Raw genomic sequence first — 25,364 nt, 5'->3', positions numbered from 1 at the left:
GTCAACTTTCAATTAATTCCTTTTAAATTACAGCCCAGGCCTGAAGCTGGGACATCTTTGGACTTCTCCAGTGTAGTTAATTATTATTTTAAAAACAATCAAATCCTCAGGCTCTACTGTACAAGGACTTATATTGCACTACAACTTCAGATGTGGAAAGAAAAGTAACTGATCTATCAAAGCTGCTACAAAACAAAACCATTTTAAAAAAATCTTCCTAAAGGATCATCAGTGCCTTGCTGGGAAGCAAAACACATCAAAAACCCTCCTCCTTCCCATCACAACTAGCCTTTGGATTAATGCCTGATCTTCCCAAAGAATGGGAAGAAAACAAAAAATAAATATGATAAGGTGACTTCATTACAACACCTGATGGAACTATTAATCAATCCAAGAGTTGCTCAAGGCAGAAACAGGAAAAAGGTCATTTTGTGTGAGCAGCACAAGCGGCACCACCAGCTGCTCACCCTCCTCTGGGGGAATTCAGTCCTTGTTCACCGACACCCTTCACATCTTCCCAGCTTTTCTGTTGCCAGCCATGGAAACACGGAGGATGTTTGGGGTTTCTTCCATGACTCTGACAAGCAGGTTGTCGATGTAGTCCTCGAGCTCCCGCACCTGCAGGTCCTTCCTGGTAATGGTATCCTTCTGTTTCAGCACCAGCTGGATCAGCTCATCGTGTGTCAGCTGAGCATAGGCATAGGCAGGGTCTGAGGGATCGTATTTCTTGGGGAGGGAGGGAGGGAAGGCAGGGTCAGAGCAGACACAGGACATTCCAAACCAGCAGCAGAACACACAGACCAGCACAGTGACAGCTGCTGCTTAAACAAACCTGGTCAAGCTTACACTGGCTGCCTAAATGCAGACTGGTAAAGCCAAATTCAGGTTAAACAGCAAGAAACGCCTGCCCAGAGCTTTGCTGTTTCTTCCTATTTCTTTGGAAAGTCTGTTTTGAAACCTTAAACAGCATGAGAGGTACTGGGCAGCTTCTGCTGATTCCTGCTGCTCCCAGAACACTGCCCAGGCAGGGAGTGTGAGCACAACAGGCTCTTGTGGGGCATCACACACAGTTTACGTGGAGGCAGAACACCACAACACCCACTGCAAGTTCTCAACCCCCTTGAAAGAGCAGTGTGTCAGTTTGAATCACTCAGCTCACACCAGGAGGCAGCACTGCTGTTATTTCAGCTCTAACTTCTCTATTTCCCCAAAAAAACCCTGTCAGACAACAAGGGGAGCTGTGATTTTCCCTGCTGAGCCAGGGATGCTCCCAGCCTTTCAGATCAACATGGCAGAAGCCTGGAGGTCTCTTTTGAGGCCAAGATTATGCTGAAAGCTCCTCTCAATCCCACTGCTGGTCCCAACTGGCACAGCTGTGCTCCAAGGAAGTGGTTGTGCCAGAGAACCTCCACAAAGCCATGAGCCCCAGCTCTATTTTAGATCAGTCTGCAAGAAAATAAGCATTTAAGGACTGTTCCCTTGCTTGGGGGCTGACCAAAAGGAAGTTCATGTCCCAGCTACCTGGAATACACAAACTCTTTAATTAAATCAAAGCTTGGGCAGTGAAAGTGCCACTTCCCTCCATACCTTCACACTCATTTCCAGCAGCTTTTCATTCATGGTGCTGATGACATTCAGGTTCTTGCTCTGAGGCTTGTTTGCCATGGCATTCATTGGCTTCACAGGATGGAGCCTGCAACAGGAAAAAAAGGTTCCTGTTGTTTAGGCAGAAGATGTAACAGCAGCAATGACACAGATCTTTAGACTAAGAACAAATACAGCAAGAAATTGGGGACGATTCCCTCCCTGCTCTATCTCCTGAGAGAAAAGAGATTCAGCTTCAGGAAGACAAGGTGTTTCTAAGCCACAGGGGTTTTGTAAGTATTTTCCAGTTCTCTACTATCTTTATTGACTTAAGGCATTGGAGATAAAGCAGCAGCAGGAAGGGAAATACATCCTGTGTGTGTCATGGAAGAAAAGCCAGGTCAGGCTACACGAGGAGACAGAACACAGGGCAGCTACTCTGATCCCTCAGGAACTGGTATTTCAGCCTGACTTTCCTAATCAGAACATATTTGTGATCTTACAACATATCAAATACTTCTGCTGTCCTGAGACAAGTGTTAGGCCTTGTCCAGTCTGAACTGACACCACAAGCTGAGCAGGACTCACAGCAGCAATTTTAACACAGGAAGAAAATTTTCCTTCTTTCAGCAAATGCTGGCCCAGAGGTGTCCCAGACCCCAGGCAGAGCTCTGCAGGTGAAGTCTTGAGGGCTGACAGGTCAGTGGCAGCACTCCCACACAGCAGGAGCAGCCTGAGCTGCATCAGCTGTGATCCCTGAGGAGCTCAGTTCATGCAGGGAATGAAGCATCCCCTTGCTCAGGGTGACCTTTCTCCCATGTCTCACACACAGCTCAGTCCCAGCCCATTCTGCCAATGGCATGAAATGACTCCATTCCACCTGCACTGCCCCTGAGAGCTGTGATGAGCAGCTGCTCCCCTGGGCACCCTGAGGAGCTCCACAGATCCTCCTGGAGCCAGCAGCAACCCCACACTGGCTGACAGCACCCAAGCCCTGACAAATGCAGGTCCCAGAGGAAGCCAGGGCTGTGTGGTCCCGGTCAGATGCAGCAGCCAGAGGGACAGATCTGCACCCAGAGAGCAAAGCAAAGCTCACAGCTGCACAGAGGTACCTGCTGTGATCCCCACATGGTCTCACCTGTGCTTGGGAGACACGGTTTCACCACCCCATGGGCTTTGGTTAGGGAATGTTTCAGAGGGTGAAACCCGTGCCTGGAGAAGTTTCTTCTTGCCCGAATTTCCCGCTTTATCTGCGAAGCCCTCGGCTGTTGGCTTTTTCGGAGACTCTGCTCTATGACTTGGGGTGTCAGAGAGAAGGGGATGAGAGGAAGAGTAGGGCTGGCAAGGACTTGATAGGGAGGAAGAGAAAGCAGAAGGCTCAGAGAACTCACACTCTGCACGCTCCTCAACACCTGCACTCCTTTCCAGCTCTTGTTTCTCAAAATGACTGTCACACTCCCTGGAATGAGGTGTCACACCTAAGCTTGAGTCAGCTCCCTGGACACAGACCCTGGGAGCACCCACTGCAGCAGGCACCACAGCCAAACTCCCTGGCTGACAAGCACCAGGAACAGCTCCTCCTCCTCCTCCTCCAGGAGCAGCCAGGATCACCGGCTGCTCTCTTGGTTCTCCATGCAAAGGTGTCAAACCTCGGGGCTGCTCTCCAGTCCCTAAAACACCTTTGTCCCCTGCAGTGACCCCACAGCTCTCCTGACAGTCCCCCAGCAGCTCATCATCAGAGCCTCCCTCTGGGATCACTGGAAGACTGGCCAGTGCTGAGCCCCAGCCTCCAGGAGCAGCCATCAGAGATCTGACATTTGTGAGACTGACAGAGAAATCATCATCATCACCTTCCTTTTCCAAAGGCCTGTCACTGCTGTCACCCCTGGCTGTCACTGGAGGGGTGACGGTCTCCAAGGAGCCACCTTGAGGGAGGCACCCACGAACAGCTGAGGCTTCAGGGAGCCCTGGTGTGGATTTTACATCACCTGAAGCAGGAACATCACCCCTCAGCTCAGCCTGGGAAGTCAGTGGGGATTTCCTCAGCAGTACAGCCAGTCGTGGGGCTGGCTTTGGGGGGACAAGGATCTCGCTACCAGCCCTCCCTGAACCCCCTTCCTGAGGGGACACTGTGCAGGCTCTCAGGGTTGGCTGGACTTGAGAAAGTGATTCATTTCCAGCAGGTGGAGGTGCCTGGGGCTCTAACATAGGCACACATTCTGCCCACTGCTTTCCACTGCAGGGCTCCTGCTCCTCCCTGAGCTCGCTCTCAGGGAACGGTGCCTGGTCAGCCTCTGGCACGAGGCTGGCACTGCACTTGGAGAGAGACACAAAACCTTTGTGACCCTTGGTGCAGGGCTCAGTGCTCACACCAGTGACCTCCACAGCTGTTCCATCACTGTTCCAGGTGGGATGTGTGGTGTCCCCAGAGAGTTCTGTCGATGGGTCACCCCCTGCTCCCAGCTCATCCCCAAACCCTGCTCGCTCTCCTGCTGTCCCTGAAGCCATCTGTAACCTTCCCCTGGAGTCCAGGTGCTGCTCTCCACCTTCCTGCCCACCCAAACCCGCATCAGCTGATGGAACACCCTGCCATCCCCCAAGGACAAAGGACACAGATCTCCCGTTGCCTGGCTCGCTGCTTTCCAAAGAGTCCTCAAGCTGAAGCCGGGCAGAATCACAGTGCAGCTCTGGAGCCAGCCCAGGGCGGGCAGGAGGGGGGTCAGACAAGGTGCTGAGAGGATCTGGCACAGCTGTGACATCACTGGTTACAGCCACTTCCACAGAGCCCCCTGAAGCACCACGAGCAGGGTGCCCTGCAGAGGAACAGCTCTCACCACCAGAAAGGCAAGAAGGGGAAGAACCAGCAACAGCCTGGACACCTGGCACTGCCTGTCCCCCACGCCTGGACACAAAGGGATTGTTGTCATTGTAACGACAGTCAGAGGGGACAGAAGGTGTGGGTGGGCCAGAGAGACCCCGGGAAGCCCCCAGGCCAGAGCCCCCAGGAGCCTGGCCCCAGTCAGCAGCAAAAGCATTATTGACCCTAGCAGAGACCTGCCCAGCCAGAGGTGCTTTGGGAACGGAGGCTGCAGGGTGATGGGATGAAGGGAAACGGGTGACGCTGCTGGGATCCAGGGCTCTGGATGCCCTGTCCCATCCAGGAGTAAAGGGGTTCTTGTCATTCCAAAGCTCTGCAGCTAACGCAGGAGAAGTGAGAGAGGCAGAAGAACTAGTGATGTTTTCAGAGTCTGGCACTTGGGCTGCCTGCCCCACTTTAGAAATGAAAGGATTATTTGCACTGCTGACACGGTGCACAGAGAGAAAAGCAGGGAGGGGGTCAGGTGCAAGAGTAGGAAGCGTGGCTTTGGGTTCCTCCTCTGGAGACAGGCCCAGTCTGCAAAAAGGGACAAAAAACTCGCATGTCACTTGCAGATGCAACACGAGGCAGGAACAGACAAGCTTGAGCAGCAGCCTCCATCAGCTCTGCCGCTGGAGATGAGCTGTACTTTAAAGAGACCTCAGAGAGGTCCACGAGACCTGATATCCTTAACTGCACCTTTACCAAACACTTGGCTTATGTCAGAACTCTTCTGCTGCAGAGCTTGTTTCTGCTGCTTTAAGCACCGTCTCTCTGCACCCCAAGCAGGTTTATTAGTATGTAAAACACTGCACAGGCAAGAAACTTAAACTTGAGAAGCACTGAAAATGAGGAGTTAGAGACACACACAAAACACAGCCGTATTAGTAGGACACACCTAACCCCAAACACAATTTATATATATATATGTGTATGGAGGATAAAGGAGCAGAATTTCCGAAAAAGCCTTGTGTACAAATCCACACAACATCCCTCTGTGCTGCTGTGAATGATGCCAAAAGCAGAAGGGCTCCAAGGCCACCCTTTGGAAAACCACAGCCAAGTAGGGAAGAGGAAAGCAGAGATGTTAGAACAGGCATTCCAGACCCTGGGGAGGCTGCAGCCACACAGCTCAGACACAGTTAGTTTGTGCAAGAGATCCAGCAAGAAAAATCACCCCACAGGTGCCTGTGCTAGAGAACCCCTATTTCAGCATTGCTTACGAGGAACATCTCTACATCCATCATTTTTCCTGCTGAGGAAGAACTCGGGAGTTGTTGTTTGCTGTCAAAGCGCCCAGCACCAGGTACCCACAGAGCAGCACCTGAGCCCAGGTGTGGCAGGACACAGCCTGCTGCCACCTGCCATCTCCACTGCCCATCCCAACTCCTGCCAGCAGCTGGGACTCACCTGGGTTTCACAGCTTTGGTCTTGGCTGGCGCAGCTTTCTCAGGTTTCCGTTCCTCCTCAACAGGGCTGAGCAGCTGCTTGTTTGTGATGGCCTCCTCCACCTCTGCATGGAGAGCATCTCCTGACGGGCTCCCTCTGCCCAAATCTGCTGGGACTTCAGGGCACTTGGCCTCCTCTTCACTCTTCTCTTCTGGAATTGTATTTTCCTCACTCTGCAGGGTCCTGTCGGGAATAATCTCAGCATCACCGGTCTTCACCGTTTCCTTCTTCCCAGTGACCAGGGAGAGCAAGGCAGACTTTTTGTGCTCTGTTTTTTTTGTCTCTCTACCAGCCTCTATGCTTGGTGGAACGCTGGTGTCCAGGTGCTCCTCACTGCTGAGCAGTTTGTATGATGGCAAAGTCATGGATTTGAAGGTCTCCAAGGATGTGGACCCGGAGACAGCCTGACCAGGAGAGGTTCTTCCCATCTCTTCAGGTGATTTAGTGGGCCTGGAGGACAGGTTCTCCTCTGAAGCAAAGAGCTGCTTCCTCCTGAGGTTGTGAGGAGAGGGGGAGGAGGTTGGAGTCTTGTCCTTGGTTGTGGTCTCTTCCATATAGACGTGACTGCCATTGATGCACAGACTAGACTTGGACACAGGATCGCTTTTGGATTTCAGGCCACTGAACAAAGAGAGCCCATCCTTTTTGGTGTGGTTAGAGATTCCTTGGCTTAGCTGCCTACTGTCCAAAAAGGCTGGTTTACGAGATTTAAACAATGGAGAAGGAGCTGGCTTCTCTTCCAACGCATTTTCAAAGGATCCTGGGAAAAAAAAAAAAACAGAGAGAAATTCAAGACGCAAGAACAACCTTTTCTCTGACACTACTGACAGCATCAGTGCCAAGAGGGACTTTCCATGGATTTGTGCAGAAAGAAGAATTTAACCAATGCTGTGAAAAGTGTAAGCAAGCCTTTGGAGGAAGGTTTTGTGCCAATACTCACGTTCTGAGGCAGGAGAGGTCTCAGACTCCTCCTCATCCCACTGTGCCTGGAAGTCGCTGGGCCGCAGCCGAACCCTCTGGGTGAGGGGCTGCTGAGTGGGCAGCACAGACATGGACTGGGACAGGGATGTCTTCTGCAGGCCAGGCTTGGAGAACAGCGCTTTGAACTTGGATTTCTTCTTCTCCTTCTCGACTGCCTCATCCTCGCTGTCAGCAGGGGAGTGGGAGGTGCTGGGGACGATGGCCGAAGCCGTGTCCGAGAGGCCGCTGCTCCTCTTGCCCTTGAGCTTGTCTTTGAGCTTCCCAAAGGGAGAGCGGGGCTTGTCCTTCATGGACAGATCAAACATGCTGGCTGTCATGTTACTCCTCATGAACTGGATATCCACCTCGATCTCCCCTCTCTCCTTTTCCTTCTTCCCTGGTTTGGAGCGCAGCTTGTACCACCTGCAGCAACAAGGAGATTTCTTTAACCACCGGTAAGTGAGAACACAGAGGGTGCTTATGGCTGAAAAATCAAATCAGCCCACAGTGTAGGAAAAGAAAGCCTTTAATCTTATGGTGACGTCACAGTCAGGGCCCCAGGTGCCAAGGAAAACATTTCTTATCGTAAACAGAAAGTTATTAGTAAGATTTGGTTTAAAACCCAGATCAGGAAGGGTTAAAAAGAGGGAGAAAAAACAGAAACACAACACGACATTCCTGTATTTCAGCTCAGCCACTCTCCTCTGCCCTTTCATCTCTCCTCCTGACACTGGCAGGGGCAACAGCTTTGAAGTGGAGCGAGAGCAGCAGCCCCAGAGCTGCACGCATCCCACGCCCTCATACCTTTCATTCCAGCTTCTTAATTCCTCTTAAGCCAAGGAACCCCTAATCAACACTAGAGAGCCAACCCGAGCCTTACAGACCTTGGGGGATTTCCACTCCCCTCTCCAGGCTCGTGACTGGCACGCACCAGGAAGGGCATTGCTCAGACAGAGCCTTCTCCCTCCCCAAACGCAGCTCCCAAACATCGAGCTCTGTGTGGGGAGTGCCCAGGGCACCCCAAACCACCATCCCACCTCCCACACGCCCTCAACCACCCCTCTGTGACCCTCAAACCACATCTGAGCCAGCAGAGAGAATTATCAGCACTGCACACCAGTATGGTTTTGTTTGTTGATGGAACCACGGAATTCCCGACCCCACAGAACCCATAGGAAAGGCTGCCTGGAAACTGCTTTGTTTCTTCCTCCTCACCAGCTGGAATGGGAGAATAAAGGAAGAAAACAGAGCATGCAAATGTGCCCTGCCATCAAATTTGCACTTCAACCTCCAAAGGTATACTGGAAGCAACAAAAGAGAACAAAGGAAAAAAGGAAAAAGGAAAAAGGTGATTTGCTCCAGTGAAAATTCAAAACTAATGGGGATAACCGAAGGAGATGGATTCAGGAATCTGCTACAGACACTTCAGAGGGAAATGCAGAAGAAATTCTTCCCTCTGAGGGTGGTGAGGCCCTGATCCTGGAGAAGCTGTGTCTGTTCTGTCCCTCGAAGTGCTCAAGGCCAGGCTTGGAGCAATGGTCACGTGGAATTTGTCCCTACCAAGGGCAGGAGGTGGAACAAGATGGGCTTTAAGGTCCATTCTGGGATTCTAAATGAACACTTCACCCAGTCCCTGAGACTGCAGCAGCCCATGAAATCAAGGGGTTGCCCTTTGCCTTTAACATGAGCCAGCACTGGGTACTTTTGTTCCAAACCCATGATTTCTAGGAGCATCCTGTGCTCGCAGGGCTTCGGTGCCACCAATGATCCCGTGTGTCCTGGGAGCCACAGGCAAACACCGTGCTCAGCAAAGGCAGCTCAGCCTGAAAGCAGCACCCCTGGCAGTGGGTGGAAGGAAATCATGTACTGACAACCCCCAAACCACAAAAAAATCTCATTAATGGCATTTGTTGTGTTAGTGAGCACCTGTCAATCAATATGTATCTATTTTCCAAATAAAACTAGCCCTTTGTGGCTACACATCACCATGGCAGCAAGAACAAAACAGGCTTCACACAGGAAACCGAGTGCTGGAAACAACTGAAAACATGAGAAATTTCCCCAGGAGTACCAAAGCTGTATTTTCGTTTTCTCTGCCCCTCAATTTTCCTTTGCCCAGACACAAAGGAACGTGCCCGGGAGCCCGAGGCACCGGCCCTGAGCTCTGCTGACCAAGGGGCTCCGCAGTGTAAACACAACACAGCAGTGTCTGACACAGCCTTAATGAACCCACGGCCTAATTAAGCCTTGACAAGCGGGAGGGCTCCGTCTCAGGTGAGCCAGGGGAGGAAGGTGACTCACCAGCACATTACAAGGCTGCTGACTCCCTGTAAAACCCTCCCGGGCACCACCCCTGGGTTTCGCCGTGCCCGTGTTTGTGTCCAAAGCAGCGAGTGTGACACAGAGCTGGCGCTGGCCCGGCTCGGAGTCCTGCTGACAGCAGCGGGGTCAGCCCGTGGAACATGGAATTATCCACCCTGACACGCGGAAAGTGGTTATTAGGAAAAACAAATAAACGGCCGCTCGTTCCCTGCTGGAAGGAGGCAGCATTCAGAGGACATCAGGTTTCGGGGGTCAGGCTGGCTGTGTGCTCTGTACAGAGCCAGCACTCACACGGGAACGTTTAAAAATCAGACCCAGGGACCAGGCAGGACTGGCTGGAAAAGCTTTCCCCGGGTCCCCAGCCTCTTCCAGGGGAAGGCACATCCCAGCCATGGGGGCTCACCCGCTCCAGGATGGACCCTGCTCCCAGGGCTCACCCCGTGGGCACTTATGGGGCTCCAGGGGTCCCTGCGGGGAACAGGAGCCCCCAGCAGAACCCCCCCAGTCCTTTGGGACACAGAGTGACCCCCAGTGCTTTGGGACACAGGGTGACCCCCAGTCCTCTGGGACACAGGGTGACCCCCAGTCCTCTGGGACACAGGGTGACCCCCAGTCCTTTGGGACACACGGATTCCCTGGGGGCACAGGGGTCTCCCAGCAGATCCACCTGTGCCTGAGGTGCAGAGAGGTTTCCATGAGGAACGGGGACATCCCGTGGGGAGCTGGGGCTCCTCACAGCACCTCTCCCCTTGAAGAGCACCGAGGGGGGCTCCTCACAGCACCTCTCCCCTTGAAGAGCACCGAGGGGGGCTCCTCACAGCACCTCTCCCCTTGAAGAGCACCGAGGGGGGCTCCTCACAGCACCTCTCCCCTTGAAGAGCACCGAGGCACCCCTCAGCCTCCGCCCCAGCCCCCGCGGGGCACAGAAACCCCCTCACCACCCTCCGTGGGGCAAACGGGTCCCCTCCAAACCTCCCCTGGCCCCCGTGGGGCTGAGAGACCTCCCCCAAAACCTCCAAAACGCGGAGGTGCCTGTCCATGCCTGTCCCGGTTCGGCGGGACGCGGGAGCCCCCGGGTCCCTCCCGTGAGGGTGTCCGGACCGCGCTCCGGGCCCCGGGGGTCACGGAGCTCCCCCCGCTCGCACCTGCTGTGCCGCCGGCCGCCCTCGTCCCTCAGCGCTGCCAGCTCCACCTCGGCTCGGCCCAGGAACTTGTCGGCCCCGGCCAGGGCTCGGTGCAGCACCGTGAGGCGCAGGGCGGCGGGCCGCGCCGGCAGCTCGAACGTGGCCTCCTCCCGCCACAGCGGCTCGCCCCGGCACCGCTCGGCCACCGACGTGCGGAACTTGTCGCGTCCCAGCGCCATCACCGCGTACGCGTCGCTGCCGCCCGCCGCCGCCTTGGAGCGCAGCCCCCGCGCCCGCAGCACCGTCACCCGAACGTGGGTGGGCGCCCAGCCCGCGGCCGCCATGGCAGCGAGGGCAGCGGCGGGGCCGGAGCGGGAGAGGGAACGGGAGCGGGAATGGGAGCGGGAGCGGGAGCGGGCCCCGAAGGGCGGCGGCAGCGGCTGCTGAGCCCCGCCCCTCTCGCGAGAGCGCGGAAAGGGCGGGGCCTGAGAGGGGCGGGGGCTGGGGTGTGCAGGTGTGTGCAGGTGTGTACAGGTGTGTGCAGGTGTGTACATGTGTGTACAGGTGTGTGCAGGTGTGTACAGGTGTGTGCAGGTGTGTACAGGTGTGTATGTACAGGTGTGTGCAGGTGTGTACAGGTGTGTGCAGGTGTGTACAGGTGTGTGCAGGTGTGTGCAGGTGTGCGCAGGTGTGCGCAGGTGTGTACAGGTGTGTACAGGTGTGTGCAGGTGTGCGAAGGTGTGCGCAGGTGTGCGCAGGTGTGTACAGGTGTGTACAGGTGTGTGCAGGTGTGTGCAGGTGTGTGCAGGTCTGTGCAGGTGTGTATGTACAGGTGTGCGTGTACAGGTGTGTGCAGGTGTGTGCAGGTGTGTGCAGGTGTGCATGTACAGGTGTGTACAGGTGTGTGCAGGTGTGTATGTACAGGTGTGCATGTACAGGTGTGTACAGGTGTGTGCAGGTGTGCAGGTGTGTGCAGGTGTGCGCAGGTGTGTGCAGGTGTGTGCAGGTGTGCATGTACAGGTGTGTACAGGTGTGTGCAGGTGTGCAGGTGTGTGCAGGTGTGCGCAGGTGTGTGCAGGTGTGCGCAGGTGTGTACAGGTGTGTGCAGGTGTGTGCAGGTGTGCATGCACAGGTGTGTGCAGGTGTGTGCAGGTGTGCACAGGTGTGTGCAGGTGTGTGCAGGTGTGCATGTGCAGGTGTGCACAGGTGTGTGCAGGTGTGTGCAGGTGTGTGCGGGTGTGCGCAGGCATGTATGTACAGGTGTGCATGTACAGGTGTGTACAGGTGTGTGTATATACAGGTGTGTGTATATACAGGTGTGTACAGGTGTGTAGAGGTGTGTGTATATACAGGTGTGTGTATACAGGTGTGTACAGGTGTGTATGTACAGGTGTGTGCAGGTGTGTACGGGTGTGCACAGGTGTGTACAGGTGTGTGTATATACAGGTGTGTATGTACAGGTGTGTGCATATGCAGGTGTGTGCAGGTGTGTGCAGGTGTGTATGTACAGGTGTGTGCAGGTGTGTATAGGTGTGTGCATATACAGGTGTGTATGTACAGGTGTGTACAGGTGTATGCAGGTGTGTATGTACAGGTGTGTGCAGGTGTGTACAGGTGTGTGCGTATACAGGTGTGTGCAGGTGTGTATATACAGGTGTGTATGTACAGGTGTGTACAGGTGTGTGAATGTGTGTATGTACAGGTATGCACAAATGTGTACAGGTGTGTGTATATACAGGTGTACGGATGTGTACAGGTGTGCACAGGTGTGTATGTACAGGTGTGCACAGGTGTACCGGGGTGTACAGGTGTGTACAGGTGTGTACAGGTGTGTATGTACAGGTGTGCACAGGGGTGGTAGTGTGTGCCTGTGTGTATGTACAGGTGTGTACATGCGTGTACATACAGCTGTGCACAGGTTTGTATATGTGTGTATATACACGTGTGTACAGGTGTGTGCATGTGTGTATGTACAGGTGTGCACAGGTGTGTGCATGTGTGTACATACAGGTGTGTACACACGGGTCTGTACAGGTGTAGGTACAGATGAATACAGGTGTGTACAGCTGTGCACAGGTGTACAAGTGTGTACATGTGTGTACACATGGGTGTGTACAGATGAGTTCAGCTGTACACAGCTGTGGGTACAGATGAGTTCAGGTGTGTGCAGGTGTGGGTACAGATGAGTTCAGGTGTGTAGGTGTGGGTACAGATGAGTTCAGCTGTACACAGGTGTAGGTACAGATGAGTTCAGGTGTGCACAGGTGTGGGTACAGAGGAGTTCAGGTGTGCAGGTGTAGGTACAGATGAGTCCAGGTGTGCACAGGTGTGGGTACAGATGAGTTCAGGTGTGCAGGTGTGGATACAGATGAGTTCAGGTGTGCACAGGTGTGGGTACAGAGAAGTTCAGGTGTGTAGGTGTGGGTACAGATGAGTTCAGCTGTACACAGGTGTAGGTACAGATGAGTTCAGGTGTGTGTAGGTGTGGGTACAGATGAGTTCAGCTGTACACAGGTGTAGGTACAGATGAGTTCAGGTGTGCACAGGTGTGGGTACAGAGAAGTTCAGGTGTGTAGGTGTGGGTACAGATGAGTTCAGGTGTGCAGGTGTGGGTACAGATGAGTTCAGGTGTGTAGGTGTGGGTACAGATGAGTTCAGGTGTGTGCAGCTGTGGATACAGATGAGTTCAGGTGTGGATACAGATGAGTTCAGGTGTGTGCAGGTGTAGGTACAGATGAGTTCAGGTGTGCACAGGTGTGGGTACAGATGAGTTCAGGTGTGTGCAGGTGTGGGTACAGATGAGTTCAGGTGTGCACAGGTGTGGGTACAGATGAGTTCAGGTGTGCACAGGTGTGGGTACAGAGGAGTTCAGGTGTGCAGGTGTGGGTACAGATGAGTTCAGGTGTGTGCAGGTGTGGGTACAGAGGAGTTCAGGTGTGCAGGTGTGGGTACAGATGAGTTCAGGTGTGCACAGGTGCAGGTACAGATGAGTTCATGTGTGCATGGTTTGGTGCAGGACCATGTACAGGCATTTCGGGGTGCACAGGTGCCTGTGAGTGCAGCCAGGTGTACCCAGGTGTGGGGGTACAGCCTGGGGGGTACCGGTGCGTGTGCAGGGGGGTGTGTGAGGTCTTGACCTGTGCTGGAAACCCCCAGGTGAGCTGTGTCACAAATCCACACAGCCCCCTGCAGCTCCAGCATCCAGATTTGGGTTTTCAGACCGGCTTCCCCACGCCCTGCCTGCCCCTCAGCCGTGTCCACAGGGCGCTCACCCCACAGGAGGCACTCGGACACGGGAGCGCGATAAACTCGGACACGGGAGCGCGATAGACTCGGACACGGGAGCGCGATAAACTCGGACACTGAATTGCAATAAACTCGGACACGGGAGCGCGATAGACTCGGACACGCGAGCGCGATACACTCGGACACTGTATTGCGATACACTCGGACACGGGAGCGCGATAGACTCGGACACGCGAGCGCGATAGACTCGGACACTGAATTGCAATAAACTCGGACACGGGAGCGCGATAGACTCGGACACGCGAGCGCGATAGACTCGGACACGCGAGCGCGATAGACTCGGACACTTGAGTGCAATAAAGTCCTCACGGTCAAACGTGCGCTGCCGAACCCGAACCGCAGAACCAGCCAGAGCCCCGCTCTTTGCTCTGCTCAGGGGGGCACTGCAGCAGCCCAGCCACAGCAGGGAATAAAAACAAACCAGAAATAAATCCCCATTTGCCACAACCTCCTCCCAAGATACATCCTCAGAGCCCACCTCAGCTGGGGGAAGTTTGACTTACTTTGAGCCACTACATTTAGCACAGTAACTGTGCTATTTATCGTGGTATAGGCGTTGAGACGGCAGAAAATGTAAATAATTAAAATGTATTTGGGGGAAATGCTTCCTCCTGCCCTTTCTTTGTTCTTGAAGTAACGGGGGCTCAGTTGGGCACCCGAAGACCTTGCTGGGGTGCTCGGGTCTGCGCTGTTTAACCCTCCCGTGATGAATTGGGTGCTCGTGGCTGAGCTGATGGACTGCTCATGCATCAAATAATCGGTCACTTATGCACAAAAGGGCATTCCTGCATTTATTAACTGGAATTTGCCTGCGCAAAAAGGCAGGAGAGGCTGAGCTGTGCCAGGGAAGCTCTCAAGCAGAGAGGGGACAAGGCACGGCACAGTTTGTGTCCCTCTGCGAGGATGCGCCACCCTTGGCACGGGCGCTGGCAGCTCCCAGCACAGGATGTCCCCTCCACCACCTCACCAGCTCAGCTCCAGAGCCAAAGTCTTCTCCAATGTTCTATGAAGCTCCATCATCGCCCTCATCACCCCCATCTTCCTCCGAGAGCTCTTCGTCGCGGGCTTCAGACACGGCACCATCTTCCACTGGGGCGAGGAGAGGCAGGGCTGCAGCAGAGCGGCCCCGAGCCCCGACTGAGGGTGAAGCCCCTCCGCTGCAAACCCCACCCGGGAGTGGGTGAAGCCCCCCCAGCTGCAAACCCCACCCGGGAGTGGGACCGCTGCCACTGTCGCACCCCATGGGCGCGGAGCACCGTGTCCATCCCCCCGAGCAGCCCCCGCTCCATCCCCGGGGCCGAGCGGCGAGCCCGGGCTGCCGGCAGCGCCCCCGGGGACCCGGAGCACCCCCGAGTGACCCCAGAGCCCACGGCTCGATGACACTCACGGGTGACGCGCTGCCCGCTGAGATAGACCGGCCCAGCTCCGCACTGGAGCACGAAGGTGACGGGAGGGACGAGCTCCAGCCCTTTGAGGTTGATCTGCAAAGAACCGCAGCTCCGAGACCCCCGGCCCCAGGTGTCACCCCTGGGCAGAGGCTGTGAGCGGGCTGCCCTTACCATGGGGAGCAGGGAGCTCCTGAGAGCCGCGATGGGCACCGGCCTGTGCTCCCCGGAGGCGTTTTTGGAATCCACGGCCACCACGTGCAGCTCGTCCCTGGCCTCAGCCCCCAGGCAGATCTGCAGGGCCGAGCACAGAGCCCATGGCAGGGAGCCGCCGGCCCAGGCTCCGGCAGGGCCCTGCCCAGGGCTCGGATCTCACCGTTCTCAGCAGCACCAGGTGCTCCAAAAAGTCATCGTCCTCCTCCACCACGCAGCTCCGGGCGCCCGTGGCCAGCCGGCAGCCTGGGAGAGACGGCGGGGTCTGCACACGCACAGGCTGCCCCCTCCTAAGAGCAAAGGAAAGGTGCTCCCCCCACCCAAAACCAGAAGGGAGGCTTTCTCCCGTGGGAAAGGGGGGGGGTCACAGCCAGCCCGGCTGCCTACAGAGCAGAGCAGGGCCACCGTCCATCCCCCAGCTCATCCTGGGGCTGCCAGCTCCGTACCCCAGAGCGCAGCCACGGGCTGATCCTCTGACAGCGACCGCGAGAAGTAAAACGAGCTGTTCATCCTCCAAAGCAAATGCAACACCCGACACTACTGCAGCCGCAGGGCAACGAGCCCCCGCCCTCACAGCGGCTGCTAATAAAGGAAAGGGGGATCCTAGGAGGTGCAGGTGGGGAATACAGAACAGGTGCGGGGGGCTGGGGGCGGCATCAAAGCACCCACCACCCCCTCACATCCCCCAGCAGCACCCACAGCCCACCGGAGCACACTTCAGCTTGATTAGAGATGAGGCCACCAGCGAGACCCCTGTTCTCCGGGACTCCTGTTCTCTGGGACCCCTGTTCCCCGGTACCCCTGCTCCCCGGGACCCCTGTTCCCCGGTACCCCTGCTCCCCGGGACCCCTGTTCTCCGGTACCCATGCTCCCCGGGACGCCTGTTCCCCGGTACCCCTGCTCCCCGGGTCCCCTGTTCTCTGAGACCCCTGTTCCCCGGGACCCCTGCTCCCCGGGACCCCTGCTCCCCGGGACCCCTGCTCCCCGGGACCCCTGTTCCCCGAGACCCCCGTTCCCAGAGCCAGCCCACCCCTCCCACCGCTGCTGGTGAAGTCACCCGTGAGCTCAGGGCTGGGTTGGGCTGGAGCCCTCAGTGCAGGACCAGCCCAAGGGGGACATGAGGGACCTGCTGTGCTCAGGGTCGGCTGCCGGGATCGGGGATGAGCCCCCCAGGTATCACTAGACCTGAGGCTCTGAATTGGGAACACCCCGGAGCTGCATTTCCTCTCTTTATTTAGTGATTTCATCGTTGCGGGGTGTTAAAAGCAGAACAAAGACCCTGCAGCATCTCAGGTCCAGTTCCTGTGCAGGAGCTGGGATTTCCCTGGCACCAGGAGGTGGCACTGGGAACCTCTGACAGTTCTGCCTGCCCTCCTGGGGTGTGGGCTTAGGGGTAGCACCGTGGCTTTTCCCTGCTAGCCACAGCCCCGGGAGGGGGCACGGATCCCCCGAACCTCGGGCATCCACCCGGGAACAGCACACGGAGCAGCACCTTCTGATCCGGACACATTTGGAGGCACTGCAGAGATCCAGAGGTTTATTTCACATGGCAGGGGCGACACAAACCAGGACAAAAACTGTCCAGGCACTGAACATACTGACACCGACTTGTGCCCAAAGGTGCTGCGGGGCAGGGCACGTCTGTGAGATGAGAATCCACCTCCCATTCCCGAGCGGCACGGACACGGACGTCTGTCCCAAACGAGAGGGAGAAACTGCCGAGAGATCTGATAAGGTCCTGATTCCCCGGCTTTGGAAGCCCTCCGTGCCCGGAGCTCCTCTCATTCCCCTGAGCTTTTCCTTTGCTGAAGGCATCGCTGCAGCTCCTGGAATTGCACTCAGCCCTGGAATGCAGCAGCTGGGGCAGGGATGGAACCCCTGGGAAGGGCTTGAGCCTGCAGGAGGCTCTTCTCTCCTTCTCAACAGACTGTCCAAAACTGGCCAAGCCTGGGAAGACAGGTTCCTTTGTCCTTCAAGAAAGCAGAGCTGGCAGTCTCCACATCCCACTGCCAGCCGTGCCAGGAACGCCCCAGATAGGAGTTTGTCCCCTGTCCACACATCCCTGAGGCTGTGCTGCCCCTTGGCGAGCAGCTCCAGAGCTTTTCCCCAGCTCCAGGTCTCCAGCACCACCGGCACGAAGGAGCTGGTATCGTCCCAAAACCACCAGCGTTCCCACGGGAGATCCTCCTCCTCCTCAGGTCGGTGCAGGGTCCCGCCACCGCCGTCACCCCTGGTGCCGCTTCTCCAAGCCCGGCCCTGCAAGGAGAGGGTGGGAGGTGACACAGAGCCACCCACCGGGCTCAGCTGGGGACAGGGACACGCAGGCACCACCTCAGCAGGCACAGAGGGGATCCAGGAGCACCACGCGCGGGGTGTGCAGCTCCAGCGAGCCGAGGAGGCGGCAGCCCGAGGGGGGTTCCAGCTCCCGGGGCGGTGCGGAGGTGTCGGGAGCCGTGGCCGGGCTGACACCGGACTCACGTGCCCGGAGCCGGGCAGCAGCCTGGGGCTGGCACCGGGCTGCGGTCCCCGGGGAGGGCGGCGGCCAAGGCGGGCAGAGGAGAGGCCGGAGGGGTGATGAGCCGGCCGGGGGACATTCTCCTCCCAGCCCTCGGCTGCTCCCAGTCAGTCGGACGGACCCGCGGGCGTCTCTCCGCCAGCAAACCTGGAATGGGGGAGCGCAGGGGGTGAGAGCCCAGCCCCTCCCACCATCCACCGTCCCGTGTTCCCAGCCTGGGTGAATCCTTCCCAGGGAGCATTTCTGGCACTTCTGTCTGTGCATCCCTGCTGCCCTCGGGCGTCAGGAGGGAAACACGGTTAAAATCCACAGTAACCAGAATAACTCCAGCTTTGTCATACTAATTAAAAAAAACCTCAAGGTGGAAAAACCCCACCCTGCAATTTGGAGGTGTAAATTCGTGTCAGGGTGCCGGCAGGGCAGAGTCACAGCACAGGAGTCCCCGCCAGCCCCTGCCAGCCCCCTGCTCTGCCAGCCCCTGCCAGTCCCTGCCAGCCCCCTGCTCTGCCAGCCCTGCCAGCCCCCTGCTCTGCCAGCCCCTGCCAGCCCCCTGCCCTGCCAGCCCCCTGCCCTGCCAGCCCCTGCCAGCCCCTGCCAGCCCCTGCCCTGCCAGCCCCCTGCTCTGCCAGCCCCTGCCCTGCCAGTCCCTGCCAGCCCCCTGCTCTGCCAGCCCCCTGCTCTGCAAAGCCCCTGCCAGCCCCTGCTCTGCCAGCCCTGCCAGCCCCTGCTCTGCCAGCCCCTGCTCTGCCAGCCCCTGCTCTGCCAGCCCCTGCTCTGCCAGCCCCCTGCCCTGCCAGCCCCTGCCAGCCCCCTGCTCTGCCAGCGCGCTGCCGGCTCCGGGAGCGCATTTCCCTTCAAGGGACGGAGCGGGATGAAATGAATTCCCTTCCCAGATTTATACCGCTGGAGGGCAAAGCAACCTGCAGAGCCCAGAGCGGCGACGGCAGCCGCAGTGCCTCGCTCCTGAGGGGGTCCCCGCGTTTTCCTTCTTTAGCGGCAGAAAGTGGGATCGGGAAGAGAAGGGGGGAAATTCCAGGCTTTGGGACACATTCCTGCTCGGCTGGTTGGCCTCCCTGTTCACCACCCGTGTTTCCTTCACCCAGGAACAGCGGACCAGGTCCTGGCGGGCTGGAGTGGGTCTGGTTGGGACCCCAGTTTTGCAGCCCAGTGGAGGGGCCAGAGCTTTAGGGGAATATCAGGGAACAGAGCAGTGGTGCCCGGTCCCACATCCCAGAGCCTCTCCCGTGTACCCCGGGGTCTGGCGGCTCTCCCAGCTCTGCACTGCACTGTCAGAGCACAGTCCCACCATTGACAGCCCCACCAGTCACAACCCAGAGGGACGGACCGGACCCCCCGAGCCCCTCCCGAGCAAACACCTCCAGGTACCTACTCATCCAGCTGTGAACTCAGCCTGCTCCGCGCGTCCTGCAGCCGGGACTCGCCCGGGGGCCGTTGCCGGTGGCCACTGCCCCGGGGCGGAGAAGTCTCCTCTGTTCTGCTGCCGCTGCCCCGAGCCTCGCCGTCCTCCCCGGGGCGCCCGGGGGCCGCCTTGCTGTCCTCTGCAGGCCCCCCCCGAGGGCTGAAGGCGCAGGGGCAGCGCTGCAGGTCCTGTGAGACGGCGTGGAGCCGGCGGTCGGCGCGGCGGGGGCAGCACAGCAGCTTGCGGAAGGCGCTCCTGAAGTCGGGGCTGCGGCAGTAGATGATGGGGTTGAAGGCTGAGTTGATGTAGCCCAACCAGTTGAGGAACAGAAAGAGCTGGTCCGGCACCAGTGACCGGCAGAAGACCTTGATGATGTTGGCCACGAAGAAGGGCAGCCAGCAGAGTGTGAAGATGCCCATGATGATGCCCAGGGTTTTGAGCGCCTTGTGCTCCTTGATGGCGAGCAGACGGGACGGCCGCCTGCGCCGGCTGCCCCCGGCCGCGGGGCTGGGGGGCTCCCGCAGGAACCTCACCTTGTCCTTGCCAATGAGCTGGACGTGCCGCGTGGCCACGGCGAAAACTCGGATGTAGACGAAGATCATGACGAGCAGGGGCACGTAGAAGGAGATGGTGGAGGAGATGATGGCGTAGGTGACGTTGGTGACAAAGTCGCAGCAGCGCGGGTCCTCGTAGCAGCGTGCCGCCTGCTCGTCCGCCCCGTCCCGCCACCAGTGGTTCATGATGGGCAGGAAGGAGATGAAGGCAGAGATGGCCCACACCAGGCACACCACGGCCCGCGCCCTGCCCTTCGTCATCAGCGCCTCGTACTGCAGCGGGGAGGTGATGGCGAGGTAGCGATCCACGGCGATGGCACACAGCGTCTCGATGCTGGCCGTGACACACAGCACGTCCAGCGAGGTCCAGAGCTCGCACACCGTCGTGCCGTAGGGCCAGTGGCCGCTCAGCAGGATGGTGGCCCCTGGCGGCACCACCAGCAAGCCCATGATGAGGTCGGCGCAGGCCAGCGAGGTGATGAAGACGTTGGTCATGGTCTGCAGCCGCGGCGTCCTGGCGATGGCAGCGATCACCAGCAAGTTACCGGCCACGGTGACCAGGACGGTGAGGCTGATGGCGGTTCCCAGCACCCACTGCCGGCCCAGGCTGCCGGCCCCGCTGCGGTTGCCGGAGCCCCCCCAGGCGCTGCCGTTGCCCGTGAGGAGGGGGCTCATCTCGGCCGGGCTGGGGGCACCGGCCCCGCGCCCCGCCGTGCGCTCCCCGCCGCGCTCCCGGCGCAGCCCTCGGGCCGGACCGGCGGGGCCGGGTCCCCTCCGCGCCGGAGGAGGAGCCTTTAAAGGAGCGGGGCGGCCTCGGGCTGCCCGCTCGGGAGGGCGAGGGAAGGGGAGCACCTCCTCCCCCCGGACGCGCTGCCCCGGCCCGCCCCGCTCCCCCCGGCATCCCCGCCGGACGCCTCAGCCCCTCGCCGAGCCCTCCCGCCCTTCTCCGTGCTCTCCATCCCCTCCCTGTGCCCTCCAGCCCCTCTCTGAGTGCCCAGTCCCACAGATGTGTCCCTGTTCTCCACGCACCCTGCTCGCCATCCCCTCCCCGTGCGCTCTGCTCAGCCTCTCCCTGGCCAGGAGAGACTGTCCCCTTCCCCCGACACCAGCACGGGCTTGGCAAGGTGACAGCCCGCTTCCAGCCAGGGTCACAGTCACCATTTCACTTCTTATTTATTGCCTGAACCTCCTTCCCGGTGGATGGAGGAGATCTTTCTTGCTTCCCTTCCTGAGTTTGGGTGGGTGCTGGTGTTTGGAGACCCCCAGCCACGCTTCCTGCCCCACTCACTTGGCACTGGAGATCTGCCAAAACTCTGGGAGGCTCCACAGCCTCGTCACTGTTCCCAGGGCCCCTGGGCAGCCTCCAGAGTGGATCATCTTTCCCTATCAGTTATTTATACAAATACTGGAACTTCTAAGACAGGCGGTCTCCAAATGTGGCAGTTTGAAGTTTCAGCCAAATGAGGGAATGTTGACAAAGACGGAAAAAATATGTGTAAAAATGATCTGGTTGGCATTTCTTCCCATTCATGAGCTACAAAAGCAGAGTCCTTTGGTTTTACGAGCTTGATCTTTACAAGGCTGTTTTGGATTTTCAAAGCCCTTGGCCAAGGGCTTGATCCGATCCCACTCAGCCATTTTCTGCTGGCTGGGACCGAGCTAGGAATTATTGCTCACAGAGCGGTTTGTGCTGGCCCCAGAACGGCCCAAGGCACAGACACAGAGTGTGCAGGGGGCTGCACGCCCAGCTGCAGAGGATGTCAGCACATGGGGCTGGATTTGTGTCTGAAATTAAAGCAAGAGCATCCGTGGGAACGTCCCTGGATAATGAGGGCTTGGGAATCGGCTGTGTGGAGTCACCAAAGGCCAGGCACGGGGCAGGATGCCCAGCCCTGCCACCACCCTGCAGTGACCAGGGCTGCTGCTGGCTTCCCACCCTTCCCTGCGCTTTCCATCCTCACCTCTGCTTCCCATCCTTCCCATCCTCACCTCTGCTTCCCATCCTTCCCATCCTCACCTCTGCTTCCCATCCTTCCCATCCTCACCTCTGCTTCCCATCCTTTCCATCCTCACCTCTGCTTCCCATCCTTCCCATCCTCACCTCTGCTTCCCATCCTTCCCATCCTCACCTCTGCTTCCCATCCTTCCCATCCTCACCTCTGCTTCCCATCCTTCCCATCCCTGCCTCCTCTTTCCATCCCTGCCTCCTCTTCCCATCCCTGCCTCCTCTTCCCTGGCAGCCCCAGTGGCCCTGCAGAGCCGGGCTGTGTGCTGGCTCCCACACCCCAGAGGGGCTGCCAGACCCCTCCCTAGCGATTTTACAGCCCGTTTTCCTGCAGACGGTCCCTCATGGCATTTTCTGGCCTTCCTCACCCTGCCGTGCCCAGGAGGGAGGTGCTCCTGCATTCTGAGCCACAGACAGACACACTGCCCACAGCAGGACAGACACACTGCCCACAGCAGGACAGACACACTGCCCACAGCAGGACAGACAGCCAGGAGCTCCCGAGGGGCCAAGCAGGTCCCAGCCCCCATCCCGATGGCTTCTCCCTGGAACTCCCATCAGTGCCAGTCCCGGACAGGGCTCCAGGTCTTGCCCCGTTCCCAGGGATCAGACAGGACTGGGGAGAGGAAGGGAGAGTCCCAGGCCTTCCATCACCGCCGGGGAAGCAACGTGGCCCCGTATCTTTGTCCCAGTTTTACAGCTGGAAAAGCTGAAGCACAGAGGTACCGGGTCTCACCCAGCCCTCAGCGCCATCCCTGCTGCTCCAGAGCCTGGATCCAAGCCCCACAGGGATGGAGACTGCCCAGCCTGGGGCTCTCCCCAGGGGAAGCATCCTCCTCCCTTTCCCATCCCTGCCACGGGCCCGCTGGCTTGGCTCTACCTGCATGGCCACTGGCAATGGGAGGGGCAGAGCCAGCCCTGGCAAAATGCCACAGGAAACCAGCAGGTCAGGTGTTAAAACTCTGGAAAAATATGTTTATGCCATGGATCAGAGCAGCTCCTTTGGCTGTTGCTACAGAATAAACAATGGGTATTTAAAAATACTTCTTTACACACAGAGAATCAGAATCATTTAGGGGAGATCCCAGCTTGGGGAGACCTGGGATGCAGGGAACAGACATCTCCTTGCTGGGCAGCACACGGAGCTCCTGGTGCCCACGGATGTGTTTAGAGAGAGGAAACAGATGCCTGAGCTGATCCCAGACACATCTGAGGGCACGTGGACTCTGCTTGGTCACAGAGAGTGAGGGTGAGAGCTCAAGTAGCAGCTATGGATAAAACAAAAGCTTTTTATAGCTGAGAACTCGCTCCCTCGCTGGCATGTGGCCTCATACTCGCTGGTACAGGACACGAGATAAACCCATCACACAGTGGAGTCACGGTGCTGTCACTGCCCGTGGGGACACCAGCGTCCCCCTCTCCCCTGCTTCAGCTTCCTCAGCTTCCCATCGCAGCAGAGGGTCCAAAAGCAGCCCCAGTGCAGCAGGTGATGGCACCAAAATCGCCCACCCTCCAGAGCTGTCACCTGTCCATGCCAAGGGAGGACACAGGACGTGGGTGAGGAGCGTGTGCTGCCCCTCGCTCTGCCTAAGGAGATGCACAGGGAGCAGCACTTTACCCCAAATTCCCTCTCCAGGGCAGGAGCTGTGGGCTCACTGGGGTGGGCACAGGGCCAAGCTGGGCTTTGGGAATGTGTCCTGCCCTGGCTGTGCATCCACAGAAGTGACAGACTCTCCTGGACTTTCGGAATAGTTTCCATATCAGATCCACAAATCTTGCTTTGAAGTTGTTTGGGATTCTCTGTCATCACATTTCCTCGTCAGCACATAAACAGGCTGTGATGAAGCTTTAACCCCTGGGTACTGCCTGTCCCAGGAAGCCTGCAGGAAGTTCCACATAAACTCAGGTCTCCATATAAACCCTTCTCCCCCGGCAAAGGCGGGCACAGCTCCGGGAGCTGCAGCACTGCCAGCCAGGGCTTGGGCAGGAAGTGAAAAATCTCTCTCAGAATAACAAAAAATAATAAAAATGTGCTGTTTCACTGACTCTCATGCAAGTTCTGGTTTTAGCATGCAGGTTACCCGAGGCATGCTCAGTCTCCCATGGCAAATATCCCACGGGCACTGTGTATCCCACATTTACGGGGCTCTGTGCTGTGCATCTGGGGTGGTTCATACCCTGCTGCGTGTCCAGGAGCTGCCCTGAGCCAGCTGCTGCCCCAGCACAGCTCCCCCATCACCCAGCAGGACAATCCCAGTGCAACCCCAGTGCTGCCATCCCAGCCCAGGCCGAGCCCAGGATCCCCAGGGCCTCCAAGCTCCCACATCTCAAACGCTCCCACCCTGTTTTCCAAGTGAAGCTCCTGGCAGCTCCTGCCTCCCTGGTGATGGAAGAGGCATTGTGGGCTCCTGGAGGTCAGGGTTGGGGTCTCTGCTCCCTTTGTTGGCCCCTTCCCACAGTGGTTTGCCCATGGACACAGGGCTTGGAGGAAGGAGCTGCCCTTCAGGGGCCGGGCAGGGCTGGTGGGATCCCTCTCCTCACCTGGGGAGAGCAGGTGGGGGCCGAGGGGGTGGGAAACCTCAATGGAAATGCAGCTTGTGGCCACTGGCAGGAGATGGAGGCACGGGCTGGCCCCAGAGCCATCCCGCCCTGCCCAGAGCAGGCAGCTGAAAGCAGGCACAGCCGCTCCTCAGGGCTGCAGCTCTTCCTGGGAGCACGGGGAGAATGAGGGAAAGGGGCACTGAGATCCTGAAACGCAGCCAGTGGCAAAGGCTGCACTAAGGCAGCGCCAGGTCCTGCCCCCAGATCCCTGCGCTTTCAAATTAAATGCTTTCAAATTAAAAAATAAATCACACTAAAGGTGTTTTCTTTCCTATGTTTCTGAGAGGAAAGCCTGCAACAGCAGCAGGGCAGTGCCTGCAGCAGCTATTCCCAATTTCTGACATTTTTATCAAGCCTTGGAGGTTTCATTTCTGACAGGTCCCATCTCCCTCCAGCTGCAGGTACCCGGAGAAGGGAGAGTTCTCATGCTGCCATCAGGGCTGCAAAGGTTTTAGAGATGTTTTCACAGCTCCTTTCCCATTGTTTCTGGTTTTCCTTCAGCTGTTGCTAAAGCAAACTGGGGTGGGGGAAGGAGGGAGAAGTTTGCAGTAACACAGGTCCAGATTTCACAAAAAGTGTGGGAAGTGTCGAGAAAAAACATCAACACCAGAAATAACCTCAGAGAGAGCTGAGCTCCAAGGCAGGGCTTTCCGAGGGACAGGAGCATCCTGGCCGTGGGATTCCCAGCTGTGCCCCAAAGCAGGGTGGGAGGGGAAAAACCAGGGTGTTTTGGGGAAACTGGCAGGGATGAGGAGCAAGTGCCAGCAGCCTCACGTGGAGCCAGCCCAGCCCCAGCTCGGGGACACCGGCAGAGCCACCCGGCTGCCTCCCCTGGCCCTCCCCTGCCCCCCTGCACGCCTGGGCAGCCTCTGCCAGAGCTCCCGGCTGTGCCCCAGTGCCCAGCATCACCCATCCCTGCTCCCCAGCTCCTGGGGCTGCCAGCACGCTGTGCTCGCCTCCAGCCCAGCGTTTGGAAAACCAACAGCAAGGAGGAGAAGGAGGAGGAAGAGGAGGAGAAAGAGAAGGAGGACGAGGGAGTCTAACACTCCCCCTCTGGCTCTGGCCGTGG

General features: G+C 57.9%; 3 protein-coding genes across 11 annotated transcripts; all 3 read right to left on the bottom strand.

Moving 5' to 3' along the window:
• Positions 1-69: 69 nt before the first annotated feature.
• On the bottom strand, positions 70-10,702 carry RAB11FIP1 (RAB11 family interacting protein 1). Of its 3 annotated transcripts, none has more exons than XM_058859183.1 (6): positions 10,318-10,702; positions 6,831-7,273; positions 5,852-6,650; positions 2,723-4,978; positions 1,588-1,693; positions 70-726 (listed from the first exon to the last, which is right to left on the bottom strand). In XM_058859183.1, the coding sequence occupies exons 1-6, from the start codon at positions 10,638-10,640 to the stop codon at positions 508-510; spliced, it is 4,146 nt and encodes a 1,381-aa protein (XP_058715166.1). In that variant the 5' UTR covers positions 10,641-10,702; the 3' UTR covers positions 70-507. The 3 variants fall into 3 exon arrangements, with proteins under 3 accessions (XP_058715166.1, XP_058715167.1, XP_058715168.1); XM_058859184.1 differs by having other exon boundaries at positions 2,723-2,881; XM_058859185.1 differs by lacking the exon at positions 2,723-4,978.
• Positions 10,703-14,345: 3,643 nt separating this feature from the next.
• On the bottom strand, positions 14,346-16,867 carry LOC131589656 (nucleoplasmin-like). 4 transcript variants are annotated; one of them, XM_058859336.1, is made up of 5 exons: positions 16,693-16,867; positions 15,364-15,446; positions 15,162-15,281; positions 14,990-15,083; positions 14,347-14,712 (listed from the first exon to the last, which is right to left on the bottom strand). In XM_058859336.1, the coding sequence occupies exons 1-5, from the start codon at positions 16,865-16,867 to the stop codon at positions 14,606-14,608; spliced, it is 579 nt and encodes a 192-aa protein (XP_058715319.1). In that variant the 3' UTR covers positions 14,347-14,605. The 4 variants fall into 4 exon arrangements, with proteins under 4 accessions (XP_058715316.1, XP_058715318.1, XP_058715319.1 ...); XM_058859337.1 differs by having other exon boundaries at positions 14,347-14,691; XM_058859333.1 differs by having other exon boundaries at positions 14,346-14,712; positions 14,990-15,281.
• A 111-nt stretch (positions 16,868-16,978) lies between these two features.
• On the bottom strand, positions 16,979-20,506 carry ADRB3 (adrenoceptor beta 3). Of its 4 annotated transcripts, XM_058859329.1 has the most exons (4): positions 19,106-20,506; positions 18,636-18,843; positions 17,532-17,862; positions 16,979-17,456 (listed from the first exon to the last, which is right to left on the bottom strand). In XM_058859329.1, exons 1-3 carry the CDS (start codon positions 20,362-20,364, stop codon positions 17,533-17,535), a joined length of 1,797 nt encoding a protein of 598 aa, XP_058715312.1. In that variant the 5' UTR covers positions 20,365-20,506; the 3' UTR covers positions 16,979-17,456; position 17,532. The 4 variants fall into 4 exon arrangements, with proteins under 4 accessions (XP_058715312.1, XP_058715313.1, XP_058715314.1 ...); XM_058859330.1 differs by lacking the exons at positions 16,979-17,456; positions 18,636-18,843 and having other exon boundaries at positions 17,675-17,862; positions 19,106-20,492; XM_058859331.1 differs by lacking the exons at positions 16,979-17,456; positions 18,636-18,843 and having other exon boundaries at positions 17,725-17,862; positions 19,102-20,494.
• Between the last annotated feature and the right edge of the window lie 4,858 nt (positions 20,507-25,364).

Source organism: Poecile atricapillus, chromosome 29, assembly GCF_030490865.1.
Source record: "Poecile atricapillus isolate bPoeAtr1 chromosome 29, bPoeAtr1.hap1, whole genome shotgun sequence".
NCBI lineage: Eukaryota > Metazoa > Chordata > Aves > Passeriformes > Paridae > Poecile > Poecile atricapillus.
This window is presented reverse-complemented; position numbering and strand designations above follow the sequence as displayed.